The sequence below is a fragment of the Bos javanicus genome, chromosome 8 (assembly GCF_032452875.1).
Source record: "Bos javanicus breed banteng chromosome 8, ARS-OSU_banteng_1.0, whole genome shotgun sequence".
NCBI lineage: Eukaryota > Metazoa > Chordata > Mammalia > Artiodactyla > Bovidae > Bos > Bos javanicus.
The window spans coordinates 100,352,941-100,369,311 of NC_083875.1; the positions used below are offsets into that span (position 1 = coordinate 100,352,941).

Consider the following 16,371-nt stretch of genomic DNA (forward strand, 5'->3'; position numbering starts at 1 on the left):
ATGCTTCATTCCCCTAGTTCTCACACACACCCTAGGAACATGCAGGGGAGGGGAACACTCCACATTCATCAGCCCCTGGTCATCAGTCTGATCATGATGCAACATGTTTTCCAAATGCAGCACCTAAGAAGCAGTCGGTGATCACAGTCATATGATCCCCCATCCAGCCTGTGGTCACCCTGCCAGAAACCAGTTAGTGCCTTCAAGGTCCCGTGTGGTATAAATGTAAGGTCAGGACCACAAGTCTGAAGGGAGCTGTCAGAAGTCGGTCCTTCTAACTCATCACCCACAGCCAGGACATTTTTTCGCTGAGCTTTCTTTACAGTGACTTTTAGTTTCCTAGAGGAACTAAAGGATCATTCTAGTTCCGACATAATTACCCCATTCTCAGGAACCTATCTAAGCCCCCCAAGGTAGAGATGAAGCAGGCTACTTGCTGTCTCATGGCAGTGCCATCCTTAGATCAGGTTCAGAGAATCTGCCTCCACAAAGCTTGCATTCAAACCATTCTTTGTCTGTGGTTAGGGTCTTCTTTTCATGAGACAACAGATGACAAGACTACTTTGGGCTCAGAGAGACCTACAGGAAGAGGAAAGGGCTGTTTGTCTACAGATGACTACAGATTCTAACAAGTCCAACATGACCCTTAAAGATCTTGCTGGGGGGTAGCTGGTTGCATAAACAACAGGGGAAAGAATCTTGTTAATTCAGATCATAGCAAATGGAAGTGACAAATCTTGAATTAACAAAGTCTGGCTTATCTGATATTTTTATGAAGAAATAATAGGGTATCTGCTTGCTACAAAAGATACACTTTTTAATAAACTGATATCAGATGAAGCAAGCCTTGGTGTGGGTGTGTCCTGGTCTCCTGACGTCACTTCCCCTCCTGTCCCCCCCACCCCCGCCCCCACCCTCCTCATGCTGGTCCCCAGCTGAGGGGTGTTCCCCATGTCTCTGCCATTTACTAACCCTGGTTTTTCCCTCTCTGCCAGTACACCTCTAAGTTACTGTCTTGCAAGGTGACTTCCGAGGTACTTTTCCACTTGTTTGTCTTGGTCTTCCTGCATGCCCGACCCAAGTGCATGCTGTCGTGGTTTGCCGTTTCCTGATGGTTTTTTTTTTCCTCCCTTCCTTTTCTGAATGGGATGATTGCCTTGAAATGTTGGCATCTATGCAACAGTGGTATGTGAGACTGTGCTTTGCTGTGCTGTGTGCTGGGCTGGACAAGACCTTGCCATGCTCATGGATCTGGAAGATGTTTGGACTAGAGGGCACAACCAATGGGCTATTTGGATTTTTGTTTGTTGTTTTAGAAGCTGATAACAAATCTGCTCTGGTCTGGTTAGAAAATCATGTAGCTCAAGTGGACGGGGGCTGTTGGGTTGGATCAGTCCTTGGTTTGGCTTAACACAAACCCAGAGAGCTCCACGCCATCGCTTTAGGATAACTTATTCCAACTGTGAACCAATCCAGTTCCCCCTCCCTGCCATCTTTAAACCTGTGTTTTTGTTTTGGACGCTCCTGCAAGCATTATATTTCCCCCAAAGCCTCGACCCTACAACTTCCTTCTACACAAATTTCTCAAACCTGTAGTATGAAAAAGCACATTTTAAAATGTTTTCCATTTTTTCCACATATATATTGACTTATTTATGTGCTCTGAGAAAGCATATTGGTTTTTATATTTTTAATTTCTATAGCATCATTTTTATTTTAAAAGACTTATTGCAGATGTACAGAATTGTAGAGAATCATTTATTCATTCACCTGGTTAACAGTTTATCCAGGACCTATTACACATCAGGCACTTTCTCGGTTCTGAGAAGATAGTAGTCACCTGAACAATGTCCGTGATCCCATGGAGCCAAGGATGTGCCAGTGTGCCAAGTCTATGACAGAGTAAAATAATGAGGCCAGCCTTGTCCATTCTTGTCATTTGTAATATTTCCTTAATATTTTATAAAGAAATAAATATTACCAATACCATTCAAGCCCTCTTGTTACTTCTCCCAGCTCTCATTTCTTTCTCTCTTGAGAGAAAACTTCTCTGGAGTTTGGCATTGATTGTTTCCATGCATGTTTTTATCCTTATACTATATACTATATATGTCTGTATACATAAATTATATCTAATGGTTTTGCATGTTCTAGAACTTTCCATAAATGTATCATATTTTAGCGCCCAGTAATCTTTATTCTGTCTGCATCATTTTTTAATGTGTCCATGTTGATACTTCCAGCTCTACTTCACTCATCATAGCTGCCGTGTATAGTGTTCCATTGAATGAGTACATATGTATTGATTATCCTTCTGGTGATCGAACTGTAGGTTGTATCTTTTCTTTGCCATTACAAACAATGAATCAGTGAATGTTATTGTACATAGCTCTTTGTGTGACCCATGGAAGAAGGTCTACAAATATATCTAGAAGTAAAAGCACTTGTTCTGGGGCTTATACAGACTCACATTCACTACCTATTGCAAATTATTCTTCAGATTGGCTGTGCTGACCTATAGCACAATATCTTGGTTTGACCCAAAATGTTTGTTTGGGTTTTCTATACCATCCTACAGAAAACCTGAATAATCTTTTTGGCCAACACAATATATTTTATATCTCCATGTTTAGCAAAATAAATGTAGTTAACTATAGATATGAATTGATGATTATCAGTGGGTGTTTTTTTTTTTTTCCAGAAAATATAAAATAAATACTGCAAATATCTTTACATGGACCTTCTTCAGTGTCTAACTGTGGTTCTCAGTTGGGGGAAGGTAGTTTAAGAATTAGACCCTAAGCCCACATTCCCTTTGAGTCAACATAAGATTGATGAAAATCTGGTCTCATCCACCCAAGGAAGATAAAACTGGGCCCGATCTACCTTCTGTGGAAGAGATGGGGGGTCAAATATTAGCACATCTTAACACATCTGTCTTTTGTTTCACATCCCCAAAATAAAGTTGTCTAGGCTGATTGCTACTCAAAGTGAAGCGATTCACTTGAATTCCCTAAGCATTGGAAAGAAAAATTAATATTAGAGGACTGTTCAGAGAGAATTGATTTTTTTCTTTCTCCCACCAGACCTAAATCTGAATTAATTTGTGGAAGATAAAACCTTAAATCAGGTCTTACTATGTTTTTTTCTCTCTATTTCTATGGAGAATGTATATTGTCCTTTCTGATTCTTCCTCCTTCAGATTCCTCCCAGCCACTGAGCAGCAGTGGAACATGGTATTCCAGACCATTGACTCCATACCCAGAGTTCTGGGGTCAGATGTTAACTTTTCCTTCTACTAGTCTGATTATTTAAACCTCCTTTTGGTTCAGTTTTTTCATATGTGAAATGCAAGTAGTAATGGTATGAACCCCACAGAACAGTAGCAAGGATTAAAACCCCAGCTGGTTCATGGTACCTGTGATGTGTGTATTTATTATTATCAGAGCCCTGGAGGCAAGTGCTTTTCTTAAACCAGAAAGGAAAGGAACACACTTTAGGAGACAAAGTTAATATGCAAACATCTAGAACAAGAGTTCTAGATTTGCTAGAGCTATATTCACACACACACAGTACTCTATTAATTGTGCAGCAGAGACTCATCTACATACCTTCCCCAAGGGCTTGGCTTTTGAATCTTCAAAAGGCCAGTTGTAGGATGGCTTCACTCCTGAGCCAGTCCGATCATAACCTCGTGGACCTGAAGACAATTTTATAGCAAGGTCACTGGCTCTTTTAGTTATGCTCTGCTGCTTATCTGATCTGTGCCTTTACTAACAACTTTAGATTTCATCAGAAATCCAGGCTCATGATAAGAGCATATAAATAGGGGAATGAAAGAAGAAAAGGGGGCTCATTGTTGGTACAGATGAATTATTTGGGTTGCCACAAGTAGATGTTCAAACCCAAGCTGTGCTGAATGTTTCCATTATTATAAATATCATTTCTCTGCCCATTGCACTTTTTGGTGACTAAGCTCCAGGAGGGAAGAGACTCTTCTGTCCTAAACATGAAGTACTATGCCCGACACTTGGTAGAAAGCCAAGAAATATCTATAAGATGATTGGGTAGTTGGATTGATATAGGTTCCCAAAGAACAGAGTACAGTAAATTTATTCAACATGATTGAGAATTAAAACGGGGCCTAAGGCCATCTGAAATGGAAGGGGACACTCTTTTTCAGAACCTCAGATTGATTTTTAGCTCTTATGTAAACCATTTGGTTTGTATATGCAGTCTGCAGGGCAAACATATGACTGTTTTACACAAGGAGAGCTCCTTGTCAAAATGCCTTATGTTAGAATACCACTTGATTGCTTATAAAGCCCTTTCACATGATGTGAGAAATGCAAAACTACTGTTTGAGAACTTACTATGCCCTGGAAACTATGCTAAACGCTTTACATGCATTGCCTCATTTATTCCTCAGACCAACTTGGTACTATAGTTTTTATAATCCCCATTTTACATATAAGGAAACTGAGGCACAGAAATAATAAACCTTCCCAAGGTCATGTAGTTACTAGGATTTAACCTTAGTCTGCCTGGACTTCAGAGTCCACCCCTCTTCCTGAAAAAGCCTGTGAAGTAGGGCAGGTGTTGTGTTTATAGATAAACTTTCTTTATACATAAGGTTTAAGAGACACAAGATGCCATGAACAGCAGCAACACGTTCCAGGCAGAGAGCTAGAAATAAAGCTCAGCACTTGCCATTCCAGTCCCGCACGGCTTCCCGGTACCATGCTACCACGCATTGACCTGAAGACTGCTGTTTAACTCTGCCAGGCTTGGAAGCATCCTTCTACTGATGTCTTATTCTTAGATATTGACTAAGTGACGATGACATGCTTATACACCAACACTTTAGGGCATGGCTTATGTTCTTCATGATGAACATCCCTTCAGGAGACCTGACCGAGTTGTGTCCCATATGTCCTGTCCAGCCGTCCCTCCTAGGAGGACTAGGGAAGCCTTCCCGGAGAAAAGTGCACTGCAGCTCTGAGAAGTCCATTAATTTATCAGAGGTACAGAGAAGCAAACTGAGATTCCTCCCCCTGCTCCCCTTGCCCCGCCTAGACCTTTATCTGTCCAGAATCTGCTTATGTCTGGGCTCCCACCACTGCTTGTAAACCTTTATCTCCTTGCTTCTCTGAAGTTGTCAGCATCTCTGTCGCTTGCCAGAATGATTGTTCTTCACGTAAACAAAAGCTTCATTCCATATTGGTTGGATAACCAACCAGTCTTGGCTCTACTGGACTTTTCTTTAAATTCAGAAACTGTGCATCCTAAGCCAGAGCCACAATAACTGAACTGACTGGTGTTCATGGGCTTGCTTTTGGCATAGCACTGTGAAATTGAACCGTTTCTCCTGCTTTGGCAACCTAAATGTCCTTCATGCGGATGTCATCTGGATCAAACTCAAGCAGGAGCAGACTGGCCGAAGGTTTCCCCCGGAGTCCACAGGCTCTTCTAGGGAACCAGAGGGAGGGTGGCTCACTCCGATGGTGGTGAACCAATTTGTTCTCAACGTTGTCACCTTCCATTTCCTTAATGGGTACCTGTAGCCCAGATGCTACATCAGCATGCCCAGATTCCTTTATTATTGGCTTCAGAAGCTCTTTTTTTTCCCCCACTTAATTCCTCTTGCGAGCTTAATTATACCGAAGTAGATTTTTGTGATATAAATAAGATCACAGCTTGCGTAGGTCCATAAAGTTTGATGGAATGATTCCGCACTGGTTCCGTTGTTTGGAATTCTTTTCTGGAGACTAAGACCATTCATAGCTGTGCTAATGTGGTAGTCACTAGATCCAAGAGGCTACTGAAATCAAGTGTGTAGTTTCTCAGCCACACGAGCCATGTTCTAAGCACTCAGTAGCTGCCATACTGGATAGTCCAGATGCAGAACATTGCCAACAGACTGCGCTCATCTAGAGCATGTAGCGATCGCTTTGTTATCAAAAAGCTTGATGCAGGGCCAAATTTAGTTCTAGGAAACTTGCAGAACATTTCAGGGAAATTAAATCTCTCTATACTGAGAATGATGGGTCAGATGGCAAGTGAACTTGGCTGTGAGATGATGGCACCCCCAGGACCTCCCACCACCCACCTTCACTTTCATTCTCTCCGGTCTCCCAGCTGGTTCAGACAGTTTCCCACTTTCCTCATTCAGTAGATACTGTTGAGGGAGGGAAAGGAGAAAAGAAACAGAGAAGTCAGTTTGTGTATGTGATTGATATCCATGAACTCTGTGTAATTTTTTTCCTTCTCTCTTAGGTCCTTGAGGCCACACGGGTTAATCGAAGAAAGAGCGCATTGGCTTTGCGCTGGGAGGCGGGGATCTATGCCAACCAAGAGGAAGAAAACAATGAATAATCAACTTCCTTCCACCCAGGAAGCTTCTTTGGTGCTTGGGCTCCCAAGAAACCAAGAAATCAACAGTCAAAGCATTTTAATAGAATATTTATTAAAGTGCAAACGAACTCAGCAATCCTTATGCAGGCCAGAAGTTATAATTTACAGTGAAAAAGCAGTCCACCCACCAAACTCAAACTCCTGGGATTCAAAAGGAAAAGGATTGTGTGTGTGTGTGTGTGACTCAAAAGGATCGCCTGGGTTTGGACCACAGTTGATCCAAAAGGACAAAGAAATTATGAGCAAACCGACATGGTTGCTCCAGGCAGAAGAGACCAGGCTGCCTGGGTGGTGAGGAAAACAGTGGAGATGTGGCCCTTTGGAGAATCTGAGAAGCTGGCGCCGTCCACCTGGCGGAGGGTACTTCCCTGCGCCTGCACCAGTTCCCACCCGTGACCACATCGCAGGTGGCGGACCAACTCCATTTACTCCAGCAGCCACAAAATAAGGTTTCTCTCCATTTGCCCAGAAGAGGCAACTCTCGTCCCATATCTCTTTCATTTAATTGTTTTTAATTAGGAGCCATGAATGATCACAATCCGTATTTTGAAGACAAGATTTCTTCCTGTTGCAAACACAATCTGTTCTACATTAGGAGGTTGAGGAAGTGGGGGCAGAAAGCCAAACCAAATAGATTATTTTACCTTTAGGGTCTTGTCTGCTTATGATACTGACTGAGCTACAGTTTATGAGAACACATTTTCACAATTCTGTTTCTTTATATGAAGACTATATTTAGGGGGCAACAACTATTTTTATGATGGGGTGGGGGAATCTATCCATGTATAAAACCTGTACACATTGAACAGCATGGTTCAAGAGGGGAGGGGTGTTTTTAGAATGGCAATAATCGAAACAAGGGCGAACTCTGCCTTGGAGAGGTAGGTGAGAAATAAAGAGGTGTTTATAACTATATTTTATATATAAAGTGAACCTTCAAGGGAGTAGGAAGATGATAGATTATTTTGGATTAGTCAGGGAAAGGAAGCAGTAAAGAAAGCTCATGAAAGGTAGAGAATAAGGGAGGGAGAAAGAGTGGGAAAATGAGGAAGTAAGAGAGATTATTTTTGCTGAGCAACCAGTATTTTTCAGGATGATACAGAGAAAAATATAGAAGTTTAAGTGCAGGCTTAGGATCAGCTACAAATCCTAAAGATGGGTGTGTGTGTGTGCGCACGCACACATGTGCCTATGTGTCCACACATGCCTTTGTGTATTTTTGCAAAGCGCGTGAGTGCTCACGAGTAAGGGTGTGTGTGTGTGTGTGTGTGAGGAGTAAAATTCCAGAATGGTCATGGGACAAAGGTATCCACTTACTTCCTCCAAAGCTGTTTGCCAGCGTCAGGAGTGAGCGAGAATTTCTTTTTTATGAAAAGGATATAGAGGCTCCGAGCTGATACAGTATTTGTAATATTAAGTTGACCTAACATGGTATTTGCATGAGTCACAATGGCAAAGTTTTGAGCAGTTTTGTAATTTGACATTTAGGAAAGTTTCATATTTATTCTCATGCTTTGTATTCATGCTTAGTATAGGCTAAAGGATGCCAGCTTTACTCTTTTTGTCTTTTAAAGCAATATGATCAGGGCATTCAATCATGGAATGCCCTCAATTTCTGGATGAGAAATTTTTTAACTCTGGCCATGAGAAAAATACTGACCAGCATTCTTTTTTTTTTTTTGGTCCCCTTTGTTTTTTCTTCAAATTAGAGGATAATCACTTTACAATATTGTGCCCTTTGTTTTAAAACTGTGTTTTTTTTAAAAAAAGCAATAAGTAAGTTAGACCTCACTAAAATTCCTTTTTGTTTTTATATTATTCTGTCATAAGCGCTAATAGGTTATTCTGACAAGTAGCAGTTCCACAAAATTTGTATGTAGATGTCATGCACACTATCTTTGCTTCTTTTATTAGACTAATGTCGACTTTAGGGGAAAGTTTATTCATAAACAAGTGGTGGACACAAAGTAGAAATGGAGCTGTCGGGTAACTTACAACTTTGAAACTGCCAAGGGAACCTGCAATTTGAAGCCAAATTCTACAGATGGGTAATTAGCGCCATCTTCAAATGGCTCACGGCCCTGAGCATTCCGAATGAAGAGTCAACAAAATGTGCTAACCACTGGAGATACGTGACAAATAAGATGCCTGCTGTTAGGAATTCTTTTTTCAAGTGGGAGAGGCTGGCACAGAGACAGACGTTCCCAGGAAAATGAGATGAGGAGTCCTGATCAGTGACAGGAGAGTACCCTGAGGATTTCCAGCATTGTTCCCAAGACAGGCACGGGAATGACCACTGATGCGACAGTAGCATCGTGTGGCCCAGGGACACAGAGGCTGCTCGGATGCCTGGAGAGCAAAGTGTTCTATGCTTCGTGATTTCTGGACTAACTCTGGATCTGGTCACGGCCATAGACTAGATACAGATGGACTCCCCATCTTTCGAAAGAGGAAACAATCCTCAGGACTTGCCTGAAGTGTTTGGTTCTGTTTTGAAGGAAAATGTGTACCCACCTTAAACCTCCATTTGAGAAGAGAATGGGCAGCTGAAAAGAAAGCTTAGAAGGCCACGCAATTCCTGCACTTGCTGTGGAGGCAGATAAATCGGTCTTTGACTACAGTTGATTGAACCAGACACATTGATTGCGTAGAGTTACAGAGTTGGGATCCTTTGGTCCGTGCTTTGAGTAGGCAACAAATGCAGAGTTTCCGTGACCCCCTCACAGTCACAAAGCCGTTTAACTGTGGCCCCCACATCTCCAGCCTTTGCTTGTTCCCTTCTGCTGCCTTCTGATGACTGCTGTTCCACTCAGTTACAACCCTGTTAAAATGTCCATTACAGTTCCCTTGAAAGAGCCAGGTTTTCTCTGCGCTCTTGAGTTTTTTTTACTCATTTAAGAAACATTGGGCCATGGCTTTGTACATATCACTATGCTAGGCTCTGGGATCCCAAATGAACCCCTTAAACCATGTGAAGATGCAGCAGACCTGGAGGAAAATCACTCCTGCCTCATCCATTGAGAGGAAGAGGCTTGTCCACACATCGGCCTCTGATGCTCATCCCTGCCCCCAAATAGCACGCAAGCTTGTTAATCTCAGCTAGAACAAATGTTTAGATTCCGTAGATATTAAAAGCTTTCCTGAAAGTATTCCATTCCACAGTGTTTATAGATGTCCACTTTCCTCCGGAACTGATTACCTACTGACATTCCTTGGCTTTCTCATCCAGAAATTATGGAAACAGGGTCTGTCAGTGGCAGGAGGCTGGGCTGTGTCCCGCGTGAAGGACACATGCAGTCTCCTTGCCTTTTTACACCTGTGCATGCTGCCCGCCGTAGACAGTGATGTATAAACCGTATATAGCTCAGTGTCCACATATATACGCAACACACACACACAGCATAACAAGGAACACTAAGACAGTGTTGACTCTTGTCTCTGAAGACAAATAATTTAACATTTTTTCCAACTAAAGAATGGATGTCATTAAACTATGTATTGGAAAAAAAAATAATAACCTATGTGTTTAGAGATGGTGACTATATCCAGTTTTAGTGACAGAACCAATTTCCTGAATTTTAAGCATTCAGTGAGTGAGCTGCCAATTTTGATTTTGTGTTGCTCTTTACCCAAATGACATTTTTTTTTTTCCCTTTTTTGGAGGAGGGGGCAAAAAGCAGCAATACTGTGTTTGAAAATGATACTCTGGCTCTCCTGTGTATGTTAACCACTTCAATGTTATTATCCTGCTTTGGTTTTATAGTGATTGTGAGGCATTCAATGCAAGTATACAATTATTTTCTCATTAAAACCCAGTGTGTGTTGTGTTTTTATAAGTGATGGCCGCTCGTTTGACTGGGGTGGGGAGTTGGAGGACCGCACTGCCGGAGGGTGGCCAGTGCCCTGGCCTCTGATTCCACGGGGGAACACTGCTTCTTGCATATTTGGAGCCAAGAAAGCAACACGAGCTGGTGGGGCAGACCTTCGACAGGCTGTTGGCAGTGCCCCTTTTGCCGTGTTGGGTCCAGCTGCCCTGGCTAGGCTGGAAACTGATGGGACCAGCAGACGTGACATGGGTGCCTCCTGAGGAGGGAGGTAGATTCCAAGGTCAGAGACGGTGGGGCAAAGGGCAGGGTGAACAGTGATGCTCACTCTCTGCCCTTAGGCTCTAATTTGTATTATCCATTCCATTCCCAGCACCCACATTTGGCTCTGCGTGGGTGCTAAGTCGCTTCAGTCGTGTCTGTGTGACCCCATAGACGGCAGCCCGCCAGGCTCCCCCCTCCCTGGGATTCTCCAGGCAAGAACACTGGAGTGGGTTGCCATTTCCTTCTCCAATGCATGAAAGTGAAGTCGCTCAGTCGTGTCCGACCCTCAGCAACCCCATGGGCTGCAGCCTTCCAGGCTCCTCTGTCCATGGGATTTTCCAGGCAAGAGTACTGGAGTGGGGTGCCATAAGTTGCTTCAGTCGTGTTCAACTCTTTGACGCTATGGGCTCTCCTCTGAGGCATAGAGAATTTCAGACTTTACCAAGCATCTGAGACCACAGGTGAACCAAAGCTTCCTCCCCTGATTTCCTCCTGCCCGCCCTCCACTTCCTCACCCCCATCCCGAGTCTCTAGCCACGCTAGGCTGTTTTTCATCTTAACCCCTGGAACTAACTTGCACCCAGACCTTCAGTTGCCTGTTCTTCCTTAGCACCTTCTTGTCTCTCTCTCTCCCCGGGGTCTCCTTTCAGCTGCTTCTTTCTTCATCTCTCCCCATTTATGTACCTTCTTCCAGTTTTCCCCACACCACCCAGGATTCCAGTCATATTCTCCTGTTCTTCCTTATGGCATCATGTCCAGTCTCCATGTGATGGGAGTTCTCAATTTTGGGGGGAAGGGAGTGGGATCAGGCCTCTTCGAAAATTTGATCAAACTCTATAAACAGTAACGTGTTAACATTTTAAAAATGTATTTTTAATTGGAGGATAATTGCTTTACAATGTGTTGGTTTCTGCCTGACCACGACATGAATCAGCTATAAGTATACATGTGCCCCCTCCCTCTTGCACCGCCTTTCCACCCCTCACCCCCCACTCCCAGGTCATTACAAAGCACCAGGCAGAGATCCCTGTGTCACACAGCAGCTTCCCTCTAGCTATCCATTTCACACGTGGCAGATGAAAAGGCAGCATTTATGAAGCACTAAGAAAGTGACAGGCATTTTCTACAATTTCCACAAATGTAGTCTATTTCTTAGGACATTCCATAGGGCATTCTGTTTTGGTTTCTGTTTGTCTTTTGGGGCTTTTTTTTTTTGACTGAGCCACACAGCTTGCGGGATCTTAGTTCCCCAGCCAGGTATCAAACCCAGGCTGTGCCATTGAGGGTGGGAAGTCCTAACTACTAGATCCTGGGAAATTCCCTGGGGTTGAACTGTTCTGATATCCATTTGACTGGTTAGAAAACAGAGGCCACAGAGCTCATAAATAGTAGCGCTTGAATTTTAACCTGGGCACTCTGATTCAAGTGTTACCTTACCCACTCTTCCCATAAAAATGCACATTGGCAACTTCACATGCAAGATCCAGTAGATCTGATGCTGTGTGGGGGTCTGGGTGACCTTACCACACCTCCTCCTGCGGGCTCTTGTGAACCAAGGCCAAAGCCATGACAGGGGCTGGAGTCTTGGGGGAGAGCAGAGTTTTGGTGGCAGCCACTTCATTCCGATAAAGTTTCTTTATTTGAATGAACTCCTTCTGGGCTCTTTGCTTTGGGATCAGCTCTCCCAGGAGATAGTGGGAAAGGATGACCCAGGCTTCCCATTGCCAAAAAGGAACCAGAAGTGACTGCAAATGGGTGATCAAAAGGTGCTAAAATTGAATTGTGATAGTTGCACAACGTTTACTAAAAATCTTTGAATCGAACACTTGGAAATGAGTACATCTAATGGTATGTAAGTTATACCACAATGAAAGCCGTGGCAAAAAACAAAAGGATGGGGGACTCAAGGAACTGGAAGAAAAGTCCAGGCAAAGGAACCAACGCGGCCATGCAGCCTGAGGTTGAAAAGAGGAGTTCTTCAGGCCAACATTCAGCCACCAGCTAATGAAGAAATCTTGCTGTCCTTGAGGTTCCCCCCAGGAACCAAGAGCAGAAGAATTGTCATCATCCATTGATTAAGCATCCTGGTCCTCTTTCCATCCATCACTGCTAACGGCTGAGGGCATCAGGCAGCGCCAGGTGAGTTCAGGCAAACAGAACAGATTCGGTGGGCAGGGCTGCTGGGCACTCAGGCTGTGTAGCGCCAGGGAGTGGGTGGAACTTGAAGCCTGATAACAGAGTAAAAGGAATTTGGGGTGATTTTTACTGATGAGGCTCTTCCCGAAAACCCACCGATGTGAGGGATTAACCTGTCACGAACAGAGGGCAGGTGTGCAGGCCTTTGGCTCCCTAGTTAGGGCATCAGTGGGAAGCTGGAGGGGACCTACGGCCGCTACCCTGGGCTCAACTCCTCTGTTTTTTTTTTTTTGAAGTAAAGTTGGTGTACAATGTTGTGTCAGTTTTAGGGGTACGGCAGAGTGCTTCAGTTATATATACAATTCTATTTTTTTCAGATTCTCTTTCCTCATAGCTTATTACAAAATAGTATAGCTCCATGTGCCATACGGTAATTCTTGCTGATTATCTGTTTTATATATAGTTGTGTGTATATGTTAATCCCACACTCCCTAGTTTAACCGCCCCCAGCCCAGCCCCACCACACCCACGCTTCCCCCTTTGGTAACCAAAGCCGTGTTTTCTATGTCTGTGGGTCTGTTTTGTCTATGAGTTCATTTGTATCATTTGTTTTTTAGATTCCTCATCAGCTCCCCTGGTTTTACTGGTGCAAAGAGATGAATAATGAGGTTCCTTTGATGCATTGCCCCTTTTAATTATGAGCTCCTTCGGCCACAAGAGGGTGGTGACTATAGCCCTCTCTGCACACAACCCACTCAAAACTCAGAATTGGGCTCTTAGGGGGACAGAGAACAAGTGGGGAATTAAAAGGAAGAATTCAAAAAGTTTGAAGTGTACCCGATGACATTAAGACAAAGAAGGGACCTTGGGAAATTCCAAGGTCCACACCAGAATTCCTAGCTGTCACCCAAGCATTTCAGATACTTTCTCTCAGAGAAGAAATGTTTGCCTGATAGAGAGTTTTTAAAAAATTTCCACCAAGGTACAGTGATCTCAGTGTCAATTAACCTTATGGGAGGATTAACCAGATGCTTTGCTCCAAGTCCACAGGTGGTGGGCTCTGCACAAGTGGAGCAGATCCACTGGTTTCCTGGAGAAGTAAAGTTAAAAATCTTTCTTCCCCTTCTTTGGTTTTTCCCTGCCCTCCCATTTAGAGAACATTCTGCCTCTGCTGTGGCGTTCAGCTGGTAACTGTGATTCACCTCTGAGGAGGAGAGCTGTTTGTCAAACTTTTGAGTGGACCTCTGCAACACTTGGAGGGCTTGTTAACCAGAGACCTGGACTTGTATGCAGTTTTTGATTCTGAAGGGCTGGGTATGCAGCCCAAGAATTTTCTAACTAGTCTTCTGGAATGCTGCTGCTTGTCCAAAGGGCCTCACTTTGAAAATCACTGGTCTGGAGTGTAAGTAATGAATAGGGTCTGGGCAAACAATTTATGTTTGAAAACGGGAGAATTGATGAAGGATTTATAAGCTGCAGATACATGTGGTTTGGGGATGGTTTTGAATATTCTTGGGGCCACTGTTTGCCCAGCACAGCAACCTACCAGTTGGTGGGTCTTGGTGAAGCAGGATCTGAATTTCAGTTTAGACTGTTTGAGAACCTTCTAACCAGGGCTGAGAACAAAGTGTATATGTTCCGACGTTAATTTCAGGGTGAGATCAAGGGAAGTTAAAGCTTTGGAAGGTCTTTGTAGAGTAATAGCAACATCGACTCAGTGACAGGCATTTGTTTGAATAACATGGTTGCATAATTTAAGATGAGATGCAAGATGAGGGGTCAGGATGATGAGATGCAAGATGAGGGGTCAGGATGACTTGATCTAGTGCAGCTCTTCTCAATTCTGACTCCATCTGCATCACCTAGAGAACTTTAGCATTTGGATTCAATTGGTAGGAGCTTCCCAGGTGGCGCTAGTGGTAAAGAACTTGCCTGCCAATATGTGTGTGTGTGTGAGTCGCTCAGTCATGTCCGACTCTTTGTGACCCCATGAACTGTAGCCCTCCAGGCTCCTCTGTCCATGGGATTCTCCAGGCTCCTCTGTCCATGGGATTCTCCAGGCTCCTCTGTCCATGGGATTCTCCAGGCTCCTCTGTTCATGGGATTCTCCAAGCAAGAATAGTGGATTGGATTGCCATTCCCTTCTCCAGAGGATCTTCCCGACCCAGGGATCAAACCTGGGTCTCCTGAATTGCTGGCAGATTCTTTGCCGTCTGAGCCTCCAGGGAAGTCCAAATTAAAACTGAAAAATAACTGCAGGAGACATAAGAGACACAGTTTCGATCCCTGGGTCGGGAAGCTCCCCTGGAGAAGGAAATGGCAACCCACTGCAGTATTCTTGCCTGGAGAATCCCATGGACAGAGGAGCCTGGTGGGCTACAGTCCATAGGGTTGCACAGAGTCAGACACGAATGAAGCAACTTAGCATGCTTGCAAATGGTGTGGGCTGGAGCCCAGGCATCAGTAGAAATTAAAAGCATCCCAGGGGACTGTAACACAGAGCAAGCTTTGAGCGTCATTGTCTGATGCTATGGTTCTTTGCAAGGTCAAGCAATGTTTCCACACCCGCCTACTAAATAGGGCCTCCCTGTGGTCACCTATAGTGCCTCAGATGCGTTTAATTTTCCTTCTCATGTTGGAGGGAACCCATATTCTATTCTGGGCAAGAGAGAACTATCCAAGTGATTAAGATGTTTTGTAAAAGCCAGAAAGATCCCAAGAGTCATCAACGGAGAGTCAGAGGTCTAGGAACTTACAAGGAGATATTTAGGAAGGAACTTTCAAGGAGAGATTTAGGAAGGAACTTCCCAAGATGAACTTGAAAGTTGCAGAATCAGATCGTGGGGTTGGTGGAATTCCTCTCAGTATTCTCAACGTTTTCCATTTAATTCAAGATGCTCACCTTGGCTGCATGTATGCAAGGTGGCCAGTAGGTGGCAGTGGTCTCTAAAAGCAGATTCCATAGCCAAGAACCTTCCTAGGGGGTCAGGAGGAGCTTTCCTACTCGTGGTACAAGACAGAAATCTGTGAAGATCTACATACAGCTACTCCAAAAGCACTGCAATGAAAACGCCACTTGCACAATACATGGAGGTCAAATGTGGCCTTTCATTTACATTTACACTTCAGTGGAAAACTGATAGTTGCAGCCAGATGGCAGCAGACTCCCGCACGCTTCCTCCACTCAGGGCCAGTAATTCTTGTTTGTTTTAAATTGGAGGTTCATTACTTTACAATATTGTAGTGGTTTTTGCCATACATTAACATGAATCAGCCATGGGTGTAGGGCCAGTAGTTCTTAAGGGCGAGCTGTGCACAGGGCGCTGTGTTGAATACTTTACATGGATTATTTCCTGAAGTTTTTTAAAACACTTCCTTGAGGCACCTATTAATATTAGCTCCATTTTACAAATGAGTGGTTGAGTAACTTGCTCTGGAGGATATGATCAAGGTGAGAGGAGAATTCAAACCCAGGCAGTCTGCACCAAAGTCTGAGTCTGACTGACCTCCCCAGTTCTCCTTCTCACCGACTTGATTCAGTCTGTTTAGACCTCTGGTCTTGGGCCTGAGCTGGCTCTGCGTTCTAGTAGAGCCTATCTTCAGCATCAAGAGGGAGATGGAACTATGACAGTTGAAAATTGGGCTTGTACATTGAAGTGGCAGAAGTGTGGGGATATGCGTAGGATATGGACAGTCTCTGTTAAAGGCAGCCGCTGTCACTAAAAGCCAACAC

At 43.9% G+C, this 16,371-nt stretch overlaps 1 protein-coding gene across 10 annotated transcripts in view; it reads left to right on the forward strand.

Moving 5' to 3' along the window:
* PALM2AKAP2 (PALM2 and AKAP2 fusion) overlaps positions 1–10,225 on the forward strand; it is a 511,493-nt gene extending 501,268 nt beyond the window's left edge. For 6 of the 10 annotated variants that reach the window (XM_061426449.1, XM_061426452.1, XM_061426451.1 and 3 more), the window contains one exon: positions 6,277–10,225. In XM_061426449.1, coding sequence (XP_061282433.1) covers positions 6,277–6,375 — 99 coding nt within the window. In that variant the 3' untranslated portion in view covers positions 6,376–10,225. Of the gene's footprint in view, positions 1–995; positions 1,035–6,276 lie in introns of all 10 variants that reach the window. The other 4 variants (XM_061426455.1, XM_061426454.1, XM_061426459.1 and 1 more) reach the window with 1 other exon arrangement.
* The last annotated feature ends 6,146 nt before the right edge of the window (positions 10,226–16,371 follow it).